The sequence below is a fragment of the Symphodus melops genome (assembly GCF_947650265.1).
Source record: "Symphodus melops genome assembly, chromosome: 1".
NCBI lineage: Eukaryota > Metazoa > Chordata > Actinopteri > Labriformes > Labridae > Symphodus > Symphodus melops.
The window spans coordinates 37648365-37663910 of NC_136691.1; the positions used below are offsets into that span (position 1 = coordinate 37648365).

Here is a 15546-nt window from a genome sequence, read left to right on the forward strand (position 1 = left end):
TTCCCCTGAAAAAAAAGAACAATAAAATGATTTAAATGCTTTTCCATCTTATATTGCCAAATAACCCGCAGAAAATATTACAGTTTTGGCATCTGGGTTTATATTTTCTGAACTTTCACAAACATGTTTCCAAACATCAATACAAGAAATTACTTTTTTTTAAAATAAACATTTTATTGGCATATTCAACATTGAATGCATCTGATTATCATCTCTTGATTCAAATAAGATTCAGGGGTTATGTTCAGAGTTAGTGTTCGATCCAGCGACAGTGAATGGTGCAGATTCTGGATTCCAGTCAGGCACCATCTATTCATCTTTTTATCCTTTAGGCTATGCCTCAGAAAATCCAGACCCAGACAAAGACTGGGCTAATGCCAGCAATCTAGTATGTCAACATTATGTAAATACAAATTAATAAATTCAACTGACGAGAGCTCAACCAGCCTATAAACTAATGCTGGAGGGACAAAAACAAGAGGCACAAATAAATACTAAATATTTGTTGACATACAGAATCTTTTGGTTGTATAATTTTTTGTACCATAAATTAAGTATTATGTCAAAAAAAAAAACATCCTCTTTCTGATTGCACATTGTACAACAATGAGAAACAATAATATGAAATGCTGGAGTGGTTGCTTCTGTAAATCACTCTAAACAGTGCTAATGTGAAATACTTACATGTACAAAATAATTATAGTCAATAAAAAAAACATACAAAATGACACTTATAGAACATTTGTAAACTTTGTGGCCTGTCAAAACTATATGACAATTGAACAACAAATGATGCCAAGCTGCAGACAAATATGTCACTACTTATTGGTCGAGACAGGACCATTGTCTCATGTTGCAATCATCCACTCTTTGATTGCCCAAAGATATTGCACAACTGTGTGTTGCTGTTTCAGTCCCACTGGTCCATTTTTGATTGAGGTATATACAGTAGTTAAGTTAATGATTTCCAAACTGACAAAATGACTCTTTGCTTACTAACATTGTCCTTTTTCATCCTTGTTCAGTTTGTTACAGAGGTATTCACTCTTTAAAGCTTTAACAGTTTAATTATTATCCGCTCAAAGATGATCAATTTGCACCTCTTTCTGTGCCAGATGGTTCGCTTCAATTTGTGAAGTTTTGTCCACATCATTAGGAGCCTTTGCATCTACTTCCTGTTTCATTTCACTGTCTTCATAACTCATGTTGTCATAAACTTGTTTCATTGTGTTTCTCATCTCCAGCTCCTGCTCCGCCTTTGCTTTGGCCTGCTGCTGCTGCAGCAACACAGCTTTATTTACACTTGGACCTGGGGAAAAGAAAAATATGAATGTGTTTAAATTCTATTTCACAATAGCTCCTGACATGTCTTTGCTGTATTCAAAAGAAAGACCTGTTAAAACATACCAAAGTAGCTGAGCAGCACAGGGAGGAATATGAGTCCATGAGCCAAGCCCAGAAGTGTGATGACAAGGTTTAGTCGGAAGAAGAAGATCTGGATGAGTTGTGCTTTTGCAAACGCCAGTACCAGGATGCCAGGCAGGTTGGTCATTGCAACACCAGCAAACACCTACAGACAACAAAGTAATCACATTAAACTCAAACAACTTATTTTTGGACTTATACACTGACTTTTGATCAGCACAACATGTCAGTGTTTATTCGAATGGTACAACTGATAAACTATGCCTGCTCTGGATTGCCTTAGTTACTCACCGCACTGCCCATGTTGGCTGTCGCCTCCTTAGCTCTCTCTATATGTGTGGGTTTAGTGCTGAGTGCAAACGATCTGGTCATATGAGACACAAACTCCACAGAGATGCCCACTGCCTGCAAAAAAAAACACAAAGAGGAAAGTAAGTAGAGGAAGAAATTCCTAATAGCCGCCTTTTGCAAAACAGCTAAAAGGTTAATTCTAACTTAAGTTTAAAAACAGTGGGTGGAACCAGAAGTGGCCAAGTAGATTTCAACAGGGGACAATGGCAACCTTGAGACACATCCCTGTGGGGTCATCAGCATACTAACAGTAGAGGATATAACTAAACAGTGGAGGTTTGAATTTCAAGATATGCATATCATCAGGTTATGTTTTACTGTTCTGTGTCTTTTTATCTGTCGTGTTTTTGTCCACTAAATTAAATTTACCTTCCAGGGACCGAACTGAACTGAGCTTAGTTTAGGATAAGCTCCAACATCACTAGATCCTACATTACCCATGATGCAACTGATTAATTTTATTATACAGGAGTCTGGTGGAAAAACTGTGCCTTTTGAGAAATCAACCCTCCACTTGTAAAATTTGAAGTTTCTGAGTCTAATTCAAGGTGACTTATTATCAGTTCTTTTTTCCCCAGCTTTCACAGCTTCCTATGGAGATGTTACAAAGCTGTTTTCACAGTCTGAGTTTTATATGACTTTTTTTTGTGGCGAACACTATTAATCCCTCTTCACAGATATGGTCTTACCGTGACCAAATTGATGAGGGCCACTGCATTGTAATCAATGTCCCACAGTGTCATGACACCAACAGTATCCACGACGATCATGATGATGGTGATCAAGTTGAGTAAACCGGAGCGCAGGTCCAAACCCAGCAGCAGACAGCACACCACAAAGGTCGGCAGCAGACACAATGAGATGTTAAAGAGACCTTCGGGCACAATAGTAAGGTACTGCTCGTAAAATACACTCGTAACCCTGGAAGTCAAAGTAAAGAGAAATTCTTGTCAGAAACTACAGACTGAAAATATTTAATGTTGTAAATAGAGAAAATATATATAGTAATAGAGCAAGATATTTTTCTTAGAAGATAAAAGATGAAATGGAGCACAAGATTTAAAGGTACATACGTATAAGGAAAAACTTCAAAGTCAGGTGAGGTTCCTGGTATTGCCCTCATGCCCAACGTGATGTTGTGGGCGAGCTCTCTGGACTTCTGCAGCGCAGCGGTGAACTCTTGAGAGTTAGTTAAGGGTGTGTGGTAAGCCATGAATCGAGTAGCTGGGAACAGAAAGGGAAGACAAACTCACCTATAAGCATTTCAATTAAAAGAACATAAGAAGTGTGTCGACTTTCAAATAAATAGATATGACTTACCTATAATTTCTCCACTCTCATCTCTCACCACAGCTGTGTCATACGCTCCAAGACCTCTGTTGAAAGATAGCAGTAAAAATTAAAATGTATTTATGTATTTATTTATGTATTGTATATAATTGCACACTCCAGTCAAAGTTGAAAAAAAGGTACATCAAAGAAAAGTGGGAAAATATAATCATGGCTGGAGAAGAATATTTCTTGCAGAATGAAGCTCAACTCATTCAACCACATGGTGGGATTTTTGTTGAATAATGAAGCCAATAACATCCACATCCTTTTGGCTGGAAATCTGTAAACCACTTATGATATAATTGGAGTGCAGTATATGTGGTTGACACTGTATGCAATGATCAGATTATAAATGATAAGAAACTGCTCCAAATGAGACAGAAAGGAGCAAACGAGCTGAGTATGCTACACCTATACGGCCTGTCTTAATCAGACCTGATAGGGTAGATGAATGAGATATCAATTTGTTATTTTCTTGCATTCAATGGCTTTCATTATGTTTTGTTATATTTTTCTTCTTCACTTGCTTTCCCCAAATAAAGAACAACTAAGAAGTAAAACATGCATGTGCAGCTACACACACCCTTTAGGGCACTGCAGGTCTGGCCTGTTACCCAGGAAGTCCGGAAGGAAGCGGTTGAATTGTGTCTCATTGGGCCTGAGGACACCGTCTGGAGGTGTAGGCATACACTTTTTCCCACACAGAAAAGCAGCTGTTGTGACATAGTAGAAGTTTTGGTGTTAATTAAAGACATACCATTTCTTCAATTTGTGGAAAGGATTGTGTGTTTTTTTTCCCTCAGAAAGGATACTCACATTGGCTTGCAGGACAGAACTTTCCAGTGTTTGGACCTAAAGTGTAAAGGCGACAACATTTGGATCCAGGGTTCAGCCAGTCGATGAAATCATCCACCCAGGAGTTAGCAGGAATAGCCATGTATGATCTGAAAGAAATATTTTAAAAACCATCACACCACAAGTTAAGAACATACAAAACCAAGATGTTTTTGTTTAGTAATAAAGCAATATTTAGTAGGCTACTGCTGGAAATTACATGTTTAACAAAATCATAACTTTAAGCAAATGTTAATACGATAGGAAAAAATGTTGTTTTTGTGGAAGAGTAAACACTTTGAGAAAATGGCTAAAAGAGTTTCTTACAAAGAGCTAGAAGACTAGACTGATTCTTCAATAAAAATATGTAAAAGCTGGCAGCCAGTTAGCTTTGGTTAGCATACAGGAGGAAATTACAACTTGGCCTTCATGAAAAGTCAATTTTCTTATACGCCTTCCCACATAGTAACAGAAAAAAAATTGTGGGAAATTTTAAGCTATTTTAGCTTGTGGAAGTAATATTCAACCTATTTACGCTAAAAGGAAACACTTATGCACACTTTTGCCAGTAAGGAAAGTGAGCCTTATCATTCACTTTCATATAAAAGTGTAATTTCATAAAAAAGAGATTTGCTGTTTTGTCAGCAAGCAGCAGAGAAGATGCTGATAAGTTCGCTTCATAATCCTCCTGGATCACAGGGAGACAGTGTGTTTTTAATTATGATTATTTTAAAGTTATCTCTATGTAGCAGAGTTATCTAAAAGTGTCAGTTATCATTCACAACTTGTTTGGTGGTAAATATACATAATTTACTCTTCAAACTTTACTTAGATATTTTTTTAATTCAACCACTGAGTCCAAAACAATCTACACATCTCAGGGCCATGAATCAAACTTTGCATCAAGTGTGCTACACAATCTTAACTACTTCTGACACTTTCCATCCTAAAATTGAAACCCCAAGGGATGTTTCGTAGTTAGAGCTATCTTTCAGGCACAATCAGAGAGAGGCAACTTTTATCTGTTTGGAGGAGATCATCTAACTGAGTTTATTATTAACTGATCTGATGGCTGATGGCTAGTACGTAAGAGGCTTGTTACTATGATATCAGCAGGGTCAAGGATTTGTCAGACGAAAATAATAAATTGAAGGACAAAGGCAGACAACCTCTATTAACCATACTGAACAGAAACCGATTGATATCGAGTGGAATAGTTCAGTTAATGTAAAACGGGACGCCAGAGACCTGAGTAACTAAAGACTAATTTGTCTTCTCCCAGTCCTGTCTGAAGTGCTAGAGAGTGTTGTCTCTCTCCCTTACTTGGAAGCAGACCACTATTTGCACCCTCTACAGTTTGGTTTCAGCCCACAACACTCGGCAGATTCAACTCCTTTTTTGCTATGACAGCAAATAAAACAGTTGTTGGATACAGGATATGTGGTAGGCGCGGTGTTTCTCAATGGACACTTGATTGTAACACTTTACTTTTAAAATGTTCTAAGTTTAACCCTCAAAATGATCTCTGTCATGAGTTTGAATCTTATCCAAAGGGTTCTTACAAAATCTATTCTATCAGCTTGGCTGGATGCCTCTTGTTTGACACTAAACCCCAAGATAACTAAGTCAATCTGTTTCACCATCAAAAAACTTACCTGCAACAGTACCACAAAATGTCAGATTAGAGTTTAACTTAATGAAAAAGTCACAGAGGTGAAGTATCTGTGGATAATTTTAGATTTGCAATTCAATTTTAAAAGCCATGTTAAACTGTCTGATACTCAACTGTGCCCATGCCATGATGTTCTTACATTTGTTTTATGGTTTAATTGCATGGTTGAAAGCCAACCAATCAGTAATCAAATCTGTAGAGTGACCTTAACAAATGGGCCTTAAAAATTCTGGCCAAAAAAAAGCAAATAACATATCACCAAGGCCACATTTTAATTAAATACAAGATTGTAGGTTTTGCACATTTTATTGACATCATGTTAAGCTCAAAGTGGCAATTGTAAAGTATTGTTTTGGAAAACATCTTGTGCTTAAACTGTTTTCTGCTACGGGAGCAAAATCCTTATTTTGAAACTTACTGTAAACTTCACCTCTTTTAAGAGAGCCACCAAACAAAGGTTGTTTCAGCAACAAACTTGTACTCATAACTTACTTGTTGTAGCTACTGTATGTCACATTGTATCTACTCGTACCCAGTCTTAACTTTATTTTTTCCTTTTTAACTTAATTGTTTTTGTCTTTAATTCACACAAGGACCATTGTTGCACATAATTATGCGATCCACTGCGATACTTGCACTTGTATCTGTCCCTAACAAATAAGCCATAAATATGAAGAAATACTTACAAATGGGGGAAGTTGGTAGCATACTGGATCTTTTGGGTAAGTGAGAACTGATCACAGCCCACGCTGGAGCATACCGCATTCATACCCTCCACAGAGTTGAAGTTGAAGCCTTTTTTTGTGACAAAATATACAGGGACTCCAACTTCAAAGTATTTGTACAGATACTTGAAATAGTCCAGCATATAAGAGCCCTGCAAAAAGAACATGTATTTATTAAAATACATATAAAATTGGCTGCTATTTTGATATTTCCGCTCAAAATAACACATCAGCAAACCATAGCCTAAAATTATGACTTTGTTCTCATGATATGTATTAGAATTGTTTTCTTCACAATTACAGCTCTTTTATCCTTTATCCTTTCTTCTTGTTATTGTACGGCTACTGTCTTGAAAACTCAAATTTATTTACACTCCTTAATACTCCATTGTATGACGAAACACTTGCTTGTATGTACATATCAAGGCATACTGACCTGGGGCATGGCCAGCTCCTGATCCAGGCCAACAGTCACATTAAACATAAGGAATAATGATCCACAGAGCATAAAGATGAAAACCAGCATCTGTTTGGAAAACAGAAAAAAATCCAATGAATATACAAATATTGATTTTATGTGAAAGGAATTTTAAATATGAATGGAATAATTAACATTTTGGAAGCTTTACCACGATGAATCTGGAGACACGGTGCAGTAGGACTGGGGCGTAGTATTTCCTCATGAAGGGCAGCAGGAAGCCCTCATTCGGCTTGTTTGGACGCTGGGTTGACACTTTGACACAGCACAACAGCTCACAGCGGTTGTTGTCTTGGCGTCGGGCATCCAGGGAAAGCAGCGCCACAAATGCAGTCATCTGTAGGATGAAGTCCATGAGCACAGCCAAAGCAGCATACAGAGCAAAGGACTTCACTGCTGGCATGGTGGACAGGGCCCCTTTGGTAGCAGAACAAATAAAAACATAGATAAACACATTGAACAAAAAGTTGATGGTGCTTTTTAACACTTTATGTGGACAGAATTGCTTTGTGGTCTGATCTTAACAATGGCAGTGTTACATGTTGCACATAGACCAAAGAGAAACTTAAAGTTTGTACCTAGAAAGAAGCAAACAGACTCTGAGAGACTGCACAACAGCATGCTGGGAGCTACATTTCCAAGGACACGACCAATCTGCTCCTCTCTTTTTTCTCCAGGTCTCCGGACATCTCTCTGTGAGGGAGGAAAATGAGGATATCGTCTCTGAAATGAATACACAAAGCATTCAAAATCCTGGTACAAACAAATATACCCACCTGGTACTCCAGGACAAAGATGAAGATGTTATCAGCTCCAACAGCAAGCACCAGGAAAGGCACGACCTGCAGGATAACTAGCGAAGAGGGAATACCGATCCAGGAATAGAAACCCATTGAGGATAGGACAGAACAGCCGACAACCAAGATCCCACCCAGACCCACCAGGAACTTGGAGTCCACCTTCACGAGACAGAGATAAGAGTCCAGATTTACTTTCAACTCAAGGAAACCTTATTTCAAATATCTTTCACTTTATCATGTCTTCTTTACGGAGACTTCATGGCCAATAAACCTATGTGCTTTGAGATAAGACCTATACGGCTGACACTGCAGCTGTTTCTGCTTATCAAAAATGTGAAAAGTGCTGTTTCATCACCTTTACTTTATTGACGATACCTTTAAATCCTAGAGACATGTTGTAAAGGTTTATATATGTATATAATATATGTATTTATTTTATGGTCGGGAAACCTTGACTTCTACCTGAATGGTAGCAGCACTGTGGGGTTGTGATCACTCCTAACATCTGTTGTATTGTTATCACTGTTGAGAGCTAAATAACAACCACACATTGAAATGCTCACAGCAATAGTGTTTTTATACTGACATGCTTCGGCAGGTAAAATGTAAAAACAATGATCACTATCTTCATTTAGCATGGTGACATGTTAAAAAAAAAAAGAGAGAGAGACCCATCCTCTAGGTTACATGAATTGTAGTTTCACTCAAGTGTTGGCTTAAACAGCTGAGAATGAAAATGAAGGTAGGTCGCTCTGAGGAGTCTTACCAGTATTCTTTTCCATGAAGAGTACTCCCCCAGTGCCACAGCAATGTAAACAAAGATTACAGCATAGCTGATCATGAAGATGGGGATATCCTCCGCTGTTGTTCGGTTAATCTCGTCCTCTAGAGACCTCTGTAGAGGTGGAGACCAAACAGAGAAACAGGATTAAGGACCCTAGAGCTATAAAAGTGAGAATATAGAAGAAGAGAAGAAGACTCAACATAAGCCCTTGGTGCTAGCCACAGATGTTACTCTACCTCTGCCATGTATGCAAAGGTAAAGTTGCAGGCAGGGTCTTTCTGGTAGTCCTGGACAATTTTAAGAAACTCTGTCTCCCATTGCATGGCCACTTTAAACTTGACGCTGTTTCTAACATAGTTGTTGAGGGAAAAGGTCATGATGAAAGCCTCTGCATTGGTGAAGTCGTCATCTTAAAAAAGAAAGATGCAATAAGCACTGTGTCTTTACTCCGTAATCATACAGGTGTTTCGTATCCAAATGTATCACTAAAAGTCACTCACCATCATAGCCTCCCACAGCTAGAAAAGAAAAGACTGGGGCTCCATAATCAGCCATGCAGCTCATGCCTAGATCAGTGATGTCCTTAAACGACAGGGGAGAGCTTGAGAAGAGATGGAGACAGAGAAGGTTAGGTTCAGGTTTTTGATCATTTGCAGGTAATTTAATGCTTTTATAGACATCTTAATTTCATATTTATTTGAAGAATCCTTACTTGAGACAATAGATTAAATGATCCCGCCAGTCCACTTCTTTCGTCACACCGAGCTCTGTCATGTTAATCTTAGCGTTAATGTTGTCCAAGCTGTTCTGAAAGTACTGTGGCAAGCTGTTGGTTGCACAGTCCGTCAGGGAGGGGTTGGATGGGTTGAGTGGTGCATAACATACATCTTTCAGACTTGCTGTGCGATTCAGATCCTCTGACCAGAACTCAATTTTCTAAAAATGCCATAGAGAAACAACCAGTGGGTTAAAGTCAAATGTTTAGCCTTTGCAAACTCTGTCAATGTCCAACTGTGTTTTGAAAACCTACTTGAATTCTTTTCTGTAACTCCAGCAGCTGAATGACAAGGTCTTTGGAAACAAGCCCACTGAAGTTTTGAGGTCCAAATAACAAAGAGTCATAAATGTGGCCCTTTCTGTCTGGTGCTGTCAAGATAAGCTGGTTCGTCCTGAAGAAGGGTTCAAAGTGTTTGTCGTGGAATGCTTTCTCCTGACGAGCACGGCTGTTGGGCGCAGACCACAGCTCAACAGGGTCAGTGGTGAGCTCAATGGACTTGAGACCGGCAGAGAAAACAGCCACGACTACAGCTGACACCAGGAGCACCTGTGATGAAGATACATGTAATAAATGATACACAGTATCTTATTAATCAAGCTGAAAAACATTTTTTGGTCCAATTAGACCTTCTGTTAAAAAAACTTTAGAGTAACTAACCCAGAGTGGATATGTGGCCATGAGGGTTCCCCAATGCTGGAACTGTAAGCTTAGGAAAGCTTGGGCAGCCAGGCTGTTCTTGTCAGCACACGTCACCTCTGATGGATCAATGATCCGCTGAGTCACATCATTACAGTTCTGGTCTTTGCCTTTCTCTTTTGTCTCTCCTGTGTTGTTAGACTTTCTTTTCTGAGGCCTTGTCAAGTAAGCAGTTAAGAGGTAGAGAAGGAAAGCAAACACCAAGAGACAAAATAAGATTATACAAATCACAAGGAAGCCGTCTGTTCCCATCAGTCTGAATGGACCTGGAGGCAGAGGAGGATCCGGCATCTTTGGGCACGACTCTTGGCAGTCCTGGCAGGAGCAGACCTGACCTCCTGATGGAGTGGTCTCATTACACTTCAGAGCACGTCCATTGTAGGGAATCACACCTTCTGGTAGTCCAGCAGAGTCTCCTGGTTTTATTAGGTTGAAGTCAATGTCCAGTGGTGCCAGGCCGTTACTTGAGTCTCCCTGGAAGTCATACCAACGCTGGGGGCTGCACAGCTTGGCGCCATATCTACCACACATGGTGGAAATGGCAAAACCCCCTGTGGCTGGGATCCTGACATTTTGACATGACTTGAAAGAAGCATCTGCAAAATTAGTGCTGAGGTACGCCTTGTAACCTACAACTGCCTCCCTTGTCTTGCCAAGATTAGTGACGTTCATGACCTTTGTGACTTTGACTGTCTGGCTCTGGTTGGGGCTGCAGGTGTTGATGCAGTGCAGGTGTGCAAAGTTCTCAGCGCAGGAAGGACAGCGGACCAGGATTGCCTTGGACAGGGTCAGACTCATCTCCAGAGATGATAGCTGTTTGATAGAGCAGCAGGCATATGTGTCCTGACCTTGGTCCAGCATTGGACACACCTGCAGCAGAAAAGTACACACTATCAAACCCATGTGTCATCAAAGGAATGCATTGTCTCATTAAATTAGGAGTGGACATACTGAATGCTTTGATTCAGTTTTCTGTCTGATATAAAGCAGGATTTACAGACCTCTTTGAGTTTCTTGTAGTGTTCCCCTGTGAGGAGACGGGCACTGCTGTAATTGAGACAGGGGACGATAGCAGGAATAAGGGATCCTCCAATTGACGGGTTGCGACCACACTCCTCATAGAAAGCACAAAAGCCGGGCTCATGTTCGGCCTCTGACAGAGCCTGCATGAAGGAAACAGTTGTTATAAATACATAAGAGGATTCTCGTAATGTTGCTCACTTGTGACAATAAATCGGGAGATACTTTTAAAGTCCCTTCTTTCAAATTAAAAAATATACCTATACATCAGGAAGTAGTTTTGATATTTATTAAAGTTTGGTTTTTGGCACTACCTTGTGTAGGTTAGCATATGTCTTAAATAAAACACTGTAGTTATCATAGCAATCATTATGTATTAAGAGTTTACTACACCATAAATGTCATAAAAGCATCATAATGCTGTGTCATGTCAGCTACTTAGAGTCACCTCTCAGGTTGTAAAACAATAAAAGTGGAGCTCAGTCAAAGTTTATCACAGCAACACATGCGACGACACGAGAAAAACATTTAATGCCTTTCAAAATGAAAAATTGCAAATTGATGCTACATTTTAAAAATCTATATGCAGTCAAAACATTCAGTATTCAAAATGATATTTTAAAATTTTGGAAAGCAGTAAAATGGATGATTAACTATTAATGTGACTCTCATTTGGATTTATCTTCACAGTGAATGGATCATTTTAAACCTGTTTTATGCTGTGTTTTTTGAAGGTTAATGTTGGCATAAATATTTCTTCTGCTTAGGTAAAAAAAATCAACAAAATGAAACTGAATGTAAATCAAAAATAATTTGAGAGCTTCCACAAATTTTACAAAAAAACCCCCATTTAATCAGTGGAAACATTTATCTGAGTGACGCACTGCTACTGTACTACATGTACACTTATATTACTAACAACGGGACTTGAATAAAATGGGGGCCGCAGGCCAGACCTGAACAAAGCCGCCCGCCTGAAGGACCACAGCCTTCATACACGGAGCGCTTGCACCAACCACCTGCGCCCCAAGATGGGTGCTTTTGACACATATTTAGTTTTACAGCCGAAGCAAATGTTTTTATCGTTAGCCATACATGGATCTTTAATTACAGTTTAATTATAACATTGTCCCAATTTCTGTGAAACATGACTTTTACTTTGAATTCAGTTCTCTTAAGTGATTATACTTGAATGTTTCTCCTATTATGTCCTGTTCAAAGATCATAGCCCGCTAAAGTGTTTAATACTGAAGAGAGAGAATAAAGCACTCTAAGCTCATGCAGTTGACTGAAAATCATTTAAAATACTTTACAGGATTTAAAGTGAGATCACCAGACCAACTCACCATAAAGGCCAGAAAAATGATCAGGGCAGCGACACGGACCATGATTCCTGGCAGTTTTTCAGCACCAGAAAGTTGAATTCCTTAAGTTCAGTTATATGGAGTGTTTATCAATCACTGATGCTCTCTTACAAGATACATAAGATGAGATTAGACAGTGTGAGTGAGATGCTTTGTCTGCTCTCTCGTATCATCTGTCAGTCTGTCTAACAGTGTTAAGGGTGAGTAGGAGGAACACCATGCCCTGTGGCACTAATCCTGTGATGTCACAGCTGTCTTATCTGGTACGATGTAGCTGCTGGCCAATAGCAATATGGCTGATCAATCCCTCTGTCTGATAATTAACATGGGAAAGATTTTGATAGGGTTGCTGGGGAGATTCAAAGCAGAGAGAAACTACAGGGAAACCAAAATAACAACCGCACCCAGTTTCTCCTTCTGCGTCACACATTTCTATGGACTCCAATACAAGCTTGTGTGTTGAATATGGAGACATAAACACATAAAAAAGCCAGCACCTGAATGAATTTTCTATTGGTTTAAGGGCAGTGTATGTGACGAACATACAAAGTTCAGAACAGAACAGCTGGTCTGAATGTGACCTTTAGACCAGCTATCTAAACTAAGAGAGACACCTTACTTCAACTCTCTTATATATTCATTTGTTTTTATATATTCATCTGTTTTTATATATTCATTTGTTTTTATATATTCATCTGTTTTTATATATTCATCTGCTTTTGTCTATATAAAACTCTTAAAACCAAATCTTCGAAGTAGTAAATGGCTGCCATTTATAGACAACAAGAATAATAACTTCCTGAATCCTATCCTAAAATCTAAGTTATCCTCTGTAATTGAGGTTCTTTTTTTTATCAAGACTCAAGGTCGAAGCTGAGATAAAACTTCCAACCAAGGTTGATGATTATGCCACGGGTGATTAGAGGTATGAGGGCGAAGTTGCACGAGCAATTCAGTTTTAGATAAACAGAGATGGGAAAAAATGACAAGAAGAAACCAGGGCAGATATGGTGATGTTCTTTGTTCTTTCAGAAGCTGATAAGTCACAGTAGAAAAGGAGAAACTCTGCAATGTATTGAAAATGAAGGAAAAATCATTGGTATTGAGATCTATTGCTGAAATACATTACAAGTTGGCAGCTCTAATATAATCAACATGGATTGCAATTCAGTAATTCCAACTTTTTTGTTGTTAAATTGCTTATCTAGAGATAGATAGAATATAAATCTCTGTGTTCTCTGGTGTCTTTATTTTTATTATTTCTGCTCTATGTTTTTGTCTTTACTTGGCCTAGAGAGGTGCACAGTGCATTATAGCAGGGACATGAAAACATTTGACAATATATAATATACTCACAAATGAACAAAAGCTTCACAAATAACAGGTTTATCAGATCTGGCCTCTGTTTCTAACACGCAATCATGACACCAGTGTATGAAGCACCTTGAAAACCGACATTCAATCAGATAGAGCTCACCTGCGTGATACATGAATGTATTATTAAAAACCTATTTTTAAGGTAATCATCATCTATAATCATCATCATGTTCCAGTTTTCAGTTTTAAATTAAAACTGTTAATGTCAATGTACTTCACTGAGAAATTAGATAAATAAATAAATTACAGTTGGTATCTTAAACTTGTGTTTCTACACAATTTTGACACAACATGCTTTCAGATAACGCACCTGTGTTACATAGAGGGAGCAAAAGAGGTTAACTGTGACAGTTTTATTGGTTGGAAAATATAATAAACCTTCACATTTTTCATAGTATCTGTTTTGTTTTTATCTGTATCGGTTTTAAATGTGAAGCATAGGATCAGATGATTAGGCACCTTATTTAAGTTAGTTTAAACTACCTTAATGACTACATAACTTCAAGTTTTGTTGGTGTGACAAAGTGAAAGATTTATACTTCCAAGTAGACAGGTACTAGTTTTTTTGCAATTTTTGCTTTGTCTTTTCATATTCAGTATAGCATTTACTGCTTTTGATGCATCTTAAGCTGTTAGTAAATGTATTTGTATGTAATAGCTGTAATAATAATAATTAGACAGAAAAGGGGCCTGGATCTGCACCGATCCTGCTTAGTAATGGTCTTTGTCAAACATCACAAAGTTCTATAATAACATTATTCAGTTCACACTACAAGGGTTACTGGAGTGTTTTGAACTCTTCATGCCGTTCACTCTTCTTGTGCCAGACTATATATTACTCTAACCTGCACACAAAGATTATTCAGACAAAAGATGCAAAATGCAATCACATCACAGACAGATTTATTTCTAAAAAAAACAAAACAAAACAAAACAAAAAAAACAGGTTCTGGCAAGTTAGAATAACTAAAGTGAAGTTACAAAACAGAGAAGGTTTTGAAACACTGAAAATACAGTACTGCACGATTTGATTTATCTAGTCTGAAATGAGCTGTATAATCACAAAGCCTTTCAATAAGAAATAAAAGGTGACACATTACTGATGAATTTCCATTTACTACAGTTACTGGCCGAAAACTTAAAATAAAAGCACATATTACACAGAGATCTGTAAAAAAAACAGTTCTAAACATCTATCCTGTAAGCTACAGTTCTAAGAGTTCATATCAATCTTGATCATTTATTCTCTAAGACATCGCTGATCCAACTTCCAGATAACACACACTTTCCCCTCTTTATGATAGAGCTCTTATCACACATTGTTTATGGAGCTTGCATTGTGCTGGCTGGACGGTGGAGCAGGATGGTTATCTCAGCTTTTTTTGGACTCTGAATAAAGGTAAAGGGTAGTTTCCTTGGAAAGGTCACGATTATCAGCTGAAAACTGTCTGAGAGGACATAAAATGTTTGCGTGATGGAGATATGAGGATCCTTACATATCTGGAGTTCTATCAGATTATTGTCTTTATCAGGCAGTCATGTCATCTCTCGGCTGGCTTTCGTAGGCCTAATTGACTCCCTGAGCTGCTTAGTCATTTCCACATCACTGACTTTATTCTTTTTCTTTTTTCGCCCATCTTGTTTATTTAGTGGATAGCAAAATGTGAGGCTGGCTTCATTTCACTTCCTTCAACAGTCAATCATAAATTGATCCCCCTTTTTCACACTCACTAGTCAGTGCTTGTTCAATAGAGTGGTAACACCTTATTGCACTCTATACATATAGACAGTGGTTATCACTGGGTACGTATGTAGGTGTACCTACCTTGTTGTTTGAACAGTGTGTTATTCTTTACTTGTGGATCAGCAGCCTGACACTCCTCTTGGGTTAGATGAGTCACAAAACAACT

General features: G+C 38.3%; 1 protein-coding gene across 1 annotated transcript; it reads right to left on the reverse strand.

The window, feature by feature from the left end:
- Nucleotides 1-153: 153 nt before the first annotated feature.
- Nucleotides 154-12431, reverse strand: npc1l1 (NPC1-like 1). Its single transcript, XM_079338323.1, has 21 exons — nucleotides 12242-12431; nucleotides 10877-11038; nucleotides 9837-10745; nucleotides 9432-9725; nucleotides 9114-9337; nucleotides 8902-9002; nucleotides 8638-8810; nucleotides 8384-8512; nucleotides 7594-7776; nucleotides 7396-7510; nucleotides 6969-7234; nucleotides 6776-6865; nucleotides 6301-6491; nucleotides 3925-4052; nucleotides 3692-3821; nucleotides 3097-3152; nucleotides 2850-3000; nucleotides 2466-2697; nucleotides 1717-1830; nucleotides 1408-1570; nucleotides 154-1309 (listed from the first exon to the last, which is right to left on the reverse strand). The coding sequence occupies exons 1-21, from the start codon at nucleotides 12281-12283 to the stop codon at nucleotides 1080-1082; spliced, it is 4083 nt and encodes a 1360-aa protein (XP_079194449.1). The 5' UTR covers nucleotides 12284-12431; the 3' UTR covers nucleotides 154-1079.
- Nucleotides 12432-15546: the final 3115 nt, after the last annotated feature.